General features: G+C 36.5%; 1 protein-coding gene across 1 annotated transcript; it reads left to right on the forward strand.

Moving 5' to 3' along the window:
- The first annotated feature begins 218 nt into the window (after positions 1-218).
- On the forward strand, positions 219-2,142 carry LOC103710626 (putative calcium-binding protein CML41). Its single transcript, XM_008796442.5, has one exon. The coding sequence runs from the start codon at positions 596-598 to the stop codon at positions 1,139-1,141; it is 546 nt and encodes a 181-aa protein (XP_008794664.2). The 5' UTR covers positions 219-595; the 3' UTR covers positions 1,142-2,142.
- Positions 2,143-6,411: the final 4,269 nt, after the last annotated feature.

Raw genomic sequence — 6,411 nt, forward strand, 5'->3', positions numbered from 1 at the left:
CTTACAGATATCTAAACAAATTTGTTAGACTCCAAATCATCCTATCCTTTTCAAGGTTAAGATATCCCAATAAAAGGTATCAGTTCCAACCACCCAACCTATCTAACCTACGTGACATGCGATGCTCCAAAACCACCTAACACCACAACTACCATGCAGTCCTTCCTCCTTTAAACTTTGTCCTCCCAAACCACCTAACAAAATTAGTAGCACCACAAAAAGAACAAATCCTCCCTCAACGAGCAGTCCTTAATTCCTCCCTTAAACTTTCTTACATCCCATTTAAAACTCAAACTCATGTCGCTCATCAGTAATAAACAATCCTATCCAACCCTAATGGGCTTTGTCCTTCTCAATCACAAAGCACCCAACCCACCTGAAATTCTTGGCAACTTCTCTCACCCATAAAAGCTGATATCTGCGAAAGCTCCCATGCAATTTCCTCCCCGTTCCACCGTTCCCACGTAACCCTCAAGCACCTTCTCTGCACCTCCCAATACTCCTATCCAAATTTAGCCTGCTTCCCATCTCTCTCTCTATATATGCAACTGACCTCCATTCACCTCATATACTTCAACACAAACTCCATTCACCAATGGCTGCTAGTGCTACCCATTCCAAACCATCCAAATGGCTCCCCAACAAGACCTTCAAGCTGAACCTCCACCGCCTTCGCCGCTCCAAGTCCGGCCTGCCGATGCCTCCGCCATCGCCTCATGTCGGTCGGCCGAAGGAGTTCCATGAAGCATTCCGACGCTTCGATGGTGATGGTGATGGTAAGATATCGACTGATGAGCTGAGGGCCTTCTTTGCATGGGCCGGGGAGGACATAAACCTCGAGGAGGCCGAGCAGGTGATCGCCGATTTCGACTCAGATGGAGATGGGCTAATGGACTATGATGATTTTGTTAGGCTGATGGAGAGGGATAATAATGGAGGGGATGAGGATTTGAGGAGGGCGTTTGAGATGTTTGAGTTGGAGAAGGGGTCAGGGTGCATCACACCTAAGGGACTGCAGAGGGTGTTGAGCCGTTTAGGGGATGTGAGGTCTACTGGGGAGTGTGAGGCCATGATAAAGGCTTATGATCTTGATGGAGATGGGGTGCTTGACTACCATGAGTTCCTTCGCATGATGTCTTGATGCTATTTGAGTTCACTGCGAGTGCGTTTTTATTGGTGTAACTGTACGTGCTCCATGTTTTTTTTAGCATGGGTGTTTTAGTGCCAATTTGCTTTAGTTTTAGTTTGGTTGTAGGTGCTGTGGACGTAGATATTTAATGTTCTCTAATGAAATATGAGAAGGAGAAAGCTTAGCTTTGGTTTTTCTTTTGAATCTTTTGAGTTCTATGGGGAATATCTGTGAATTTTTACTTACCTGAGCTTGCAACTCACCATGAAATATGAATGCGCGTGCCCGCCTGCATTTAATACCTTTTTGTGGGAGCTACCAATAATGCCTTTTGTATTCTCCAATATTTGTTATAAACATAGTCCAAAAAATATTTATGAGCATGGTATAATCTAAGGAAGAGGGTTGATATACATGCATGACTATCTATTCTACTATTTAATTAAAGCTCCTCAAATTTTACGCGTAGAAGGCTTTTGTTGTCTCCCTACCCTCTTGCAACTGATGCAAAGCAAATAATTTAGATGAAAAAACATGGAAAGGTTAATTAGATAGACTAATACTCTTATTTTAACTATATAACATGTGGCATCATGAGGTTACCAGTCTAATCCAACCATGCATAATTAGCAACCCAACAAGAGGACAAAAACATGAAATGTCCTTCAACCATTTGCAAAGAAAGGGCCTTCAAAATTAGAATCCACAAGGTTACACTAATCAGATGATAGCACAAGCAGTGGAACATGATGAACCATTGAAGTCACACCATTCACAATGTGAATTACTTGGAGTCTGAGACCTTGCATGGTTTAATTAGTTGCAGTGCTGCGGCACTGCTTGGGATATTATTAGAGCTACACTACTTTATACTCTGTTACATCTTAAATGCCATTCCATGGCTGCATTGTGTCTTAGTATTTTAGCATAAACCCAGCAGTGTGTGGGAGCTGAGACATATTCTCACCATGATTGCTTGCCTTAGAAAAGATTAAATCCTGTGAGCACCACCAACGGGCTTAGATACTTATTATTTAATTACTGGTACAAACCTTGGATTTCTCGAAGATTTGTTTAAGTTAAGACAGGTTTGGCCATAAAGTACTCTATGGTACGGGGGACGACCGTGGTTGCAGTTCTCGGTCTCCGAGGTCTCCTGGACCGACGCCATGGCTGCATTTTATTGTTTCCTGACATGAACGGTGAAACCGGGGTTTGAAGTAAGATTGGTTTTGTCACGCGCTGATGTGAAATTACGAGCTTGAAGATTGCAGCAACCACCATATATTTATAAAAAACTATTCTCAAAAATATAACACATGTCCCATCATGATATTAATAAGAAAAAAACAAAATTAAATGGTTAATTAAATAATTCAAAATTTAAATAGCTAAGATTTAAACTTAATTTATTATAAAATTTTAATTGATAGTTTTACATCAAATATAATTAAGATCTTAATTTAGTTAAGTTACTAAAATTCTACTTCTGTAAGATATCTTTGTTCCATCTTAGTTTTGAGCATCTATAAAAATAGTAAAATATAGAATAACCGGTAAGTAATAAATACTTTAGTTAGATGAATCAGATAATAAATAATAACAATATACTAAAAATAAGGAAAAGAAATGAGAAAGGGCGAGGAAAGAGAAGAAAGAGAAAGGGAGAGAATGGAGCTTCTCTTTCTACAACAAAGGAAGGAAACAGTCATGGGAGGGTGATTACCGGTCGAAGGGCCGAAAGTCTACCACTTTGGACAATGGCCAGCAGTGAGGAAATAAACTGAAAAAAGATCAGCTGAACAAGAAATGTGGTGGGTTTTCTAACTCCAGTTGCTCGTTGTCGGCTGGGGCTCCGATAGTTAGCACAACCGGCCCGAGAAGATCAGCCACAAACTTCGACAATGAGTGATGACAACAAGGATGGCCAGGAAAGAAAGAAGGTCGGAATCAAATTAAAACAGGGGAACCGAAACATAACCCCCAATTTTCGACCAAAATCCGATGATTTGCCGATCGAAAATCATGATGCAAGGGTTAAGTAGGGTGTGGAAGAGGATTAGCTAAAAGATTGAGGGGTTTTTACTTTATTTTCTGTGAGTTGTGGCCGCAATTTCGGTGGGCACGATGATAGACTTTCACAAAGAAGAAGAACATAAGGATTTTTTTGGTGGTGCTTTGGCGGCAGACGGTGGTGAAGCTCGAAGGGAGGTATGAGGCCATTAAATACAGTAGGAGGAGGTCCCGGAAATCTACCTCGGTGTCAGATTTCCTCCGATGAAGATAAGAGGAAGGAGACTCGGATTGAGAGTCTTCTTTCTCCATCACATGTGTCGAGCACATGTTGCTTATTTTGTCTGTTTCGAACCATTTTCTATATCTAGGCCGGTCAAATAGACCAGCCCAACTAAATGGGTTGGGCCATACAGATTTTTTTTTAGCATCAACAATATTTTTGTAACTCTTAATTTGTTGAGAAATAGGATGGCATGTATTATATAATATCTTTCTCTATTATTAATCAAAATAATTATTGTTTTAAGTAATTAAATAGTTTAATATTTATTTTAAGTCCATTTTATGTGATGAAAAATGCTATGATATCATAATTGTTATACGTGTCCTTATATGTTTATAAATGCACATGTGGATGGACTAACACTAAAATACATAGTATTTGGCTCTAGATATTATCAATGCATAATCAATAATAATTCTAGCCAAATTAAAATTCTGTTTTTTTTTAGAAAATTTCCTAATGAAAATTCATACAACTGGTCATGATTCTGTCAAATAAAAAATTACTTAATTTAGAGGCAATAATAGGGCCATGGAAGGGCCATGGCATCCCCTACATTCTAATGCTTTAGTTCCCATAAAATTTACATGCAATAATAGGGCCATGGATGATCCTATTGAAATCATGCAACCAATATTCAATTCGATAAGCTTCTCACTTAATAATACCATGTTGAAAAGCAATTATATCTCAACAAAAGTTATAAAGCAATGATTACCAAAGAATAAATGAAGCAATTATTATATCACCAAGTGCAATTTAATGTTTAGCTGGTATGAGATATTAGTGTCTGAGTATTTCTTGAAGCAGGGAAAATTGCTGTAAGTTATTGTAGACATAAAAAGGGCACTTGTTTAATGATGATCTTCTAGGGAGAGGAAGTTTTATTGAAAGAGCAGGGATTGCCATAACAAATTATGGGTTGATTAGACTGGGCTTCTTGATATTGCTTGGCCTTGTTGGATTCTTTTCCTTTTCTCTTTCTCCTTCATTTTATGTTTCTCCTTTTTATTCTTTTTTTCTGCCTCCTATTAGCAATTGTTTTGTTGCTTGCATTTCTATATGCTTGTATTTCTAGATGCAACTGCAACTAGAAATGCTGCATTGTAATAATAATTATTACATTTATATATACTTGGACTATGATTATATTATTGCACTATATATTATAATTATATATAATAATATTATAATTTTTTATTATTATAATCATAGTAATATTATTATCTTATGTGGATGATAGTTTTGGAGGCTATAACTAGAGCTTAGGTTTTATGACACATCAATTTTGGTTGCATCTCTTAAGATGCAATTCAGTTTGTATCTGAACCAGCTGCAGTCAACCAAACACCTGTATCTATCCATCTACAACTGAGATTCAATCAAATATATCCTATTTCATCTCTAATGAAATATGTGAAGGTCTCTTCCACTATTTTGCTAAAAAAAAAGAGAAACAAAGGGAAATGCAGTGCTTAATACATATACTTCAACAAGCCTCTGAACCAATCTGCTCCCACTAGATTAATTTTTTATACAATCCTACTAACTTTGTTGCCTAGAAAAAGATGCACCCTCTTTGGACAATAGCCAACCACAATGTTATGCTACCATGCTGCATGTTTTCCATGAAATGCAGATGTCTTTAAGCTCTAATATTGTGTCATTCAGTGAAATGAGTGTGCTAACACTAACATAATGGCATGATGAATATGAACCTAGAAATTATTTGCCATCTATCTTGTGTTTCTATCTAAGAAATTCTATGTATATTAGGTGTATTTATGAACATGTCTCATCACCTTGTCCATATCTTTTATAAATATGCAATAACAATCAAGCGTCACCAAATAAAACACACGTTCTTTTTTTTTTTTTTTTGGTAAAATGGAGGCTCACGTTAAATAAAATCAGACCTTTCACTAGGGATGAAGATCAATTGAGATAAATAATAAAATGACCAACACAATTTTCTCGTCCTACATCCACAAGCAGAGGTATCACTAGAGAACAATAACCTGCTAATCCCATCTAAAACCGACCTAAAATATAGGATTGGGTCTAAGTTCCAAAATCAAACCCAAAGTTTTGTTGGGTCGAGTTTGGGATTAGATAAATATATACCTGACAACCCGAAACCTGACTCGATTGTACACATACATACATGTTTGTGTATTTACGTGTCAATTTTTCTCTTTAATCATAAAAAAATTAAGTAGAGAGTAACAAGACCATAACCCATCCTATTCTATCAGATTTCTATCCATGTCATTTATAATATCCTTCATATAATATATTTATTTTTATTTAATATTTACACTACGCTTGATTGCAGTAGAATCTTTATAGTACTTTACATCATTTGATTGCATGGACATTTAGGCACAAACATAAAAGATGAATCAATACCCCCTTTTAGATACAATATTTTATATTTTTATATCATCATTTTCTTCCATTTCAAAGTTCATGAGATGGTATTTTGGGTGCACGATAATTTAAAAAGTAATCCAAAATATAGCAAAATAACTTATTAAATACCTGATTTTTCCATCTAAAATCCTACCAGTATTCAATTTTTTTTCCAGATATAATATTAGTTATAGGTAAGAGTTTTAGTTGGATTTAGGTTTGAGAATTTGCACAAAACTATGGCTAAAGGTTTCTTAAACCTGACCCACTGACACCCTTACACCCTTACTAGAAGATACAATTGTTCTTCTAAGGCTTGCTCAGCCAGTCCTACTGATACAGATCCTTGTGTATCTCTAGTGCATGCTTGTTCCAAAGATAATCATTTTCCAGGATCACTAGTGCCAATTTTTTTGAAAGCATTCCCTATATAATAATCCTTTACTTACCTCCTAACTTATCATTTTAACCTTAGATTTGTGAAGTTTTAAAAGGTACAGAAATCTTATCAATCTCGGAGGATGCCAGATTAACTTGCAGCCTCACAACAAAGTTGTACGATGCCCAAGAG

Source organism: Phoenix dactylifera, chromosome 11 (genome assembly GCF_051530095.1).
Source record: "Phoenix dactylifera cultivar Ajwa chromosome 11, Ajwa_hap1_PhDact_Kaust_v1.1, whole genome shotgun sequence".
Classification (NCBI taxonomy): domain Eukaryota; kingdom Viridiplantae; phylum Streptophyta; class Magnoliopsida; order Arecales; family Arecaceae; genus Phoenix; species Phoenix dactylifera.

Excerpts from the sequence above, each read along its gene's own strand:
- LOC103710626 (XM_008796442.5), top strand. The coding sequence starts at position 596 with ATGGCTGCTAGTGCTACCCATTCCAAACCATCCAAATGGCTCCCCAAC.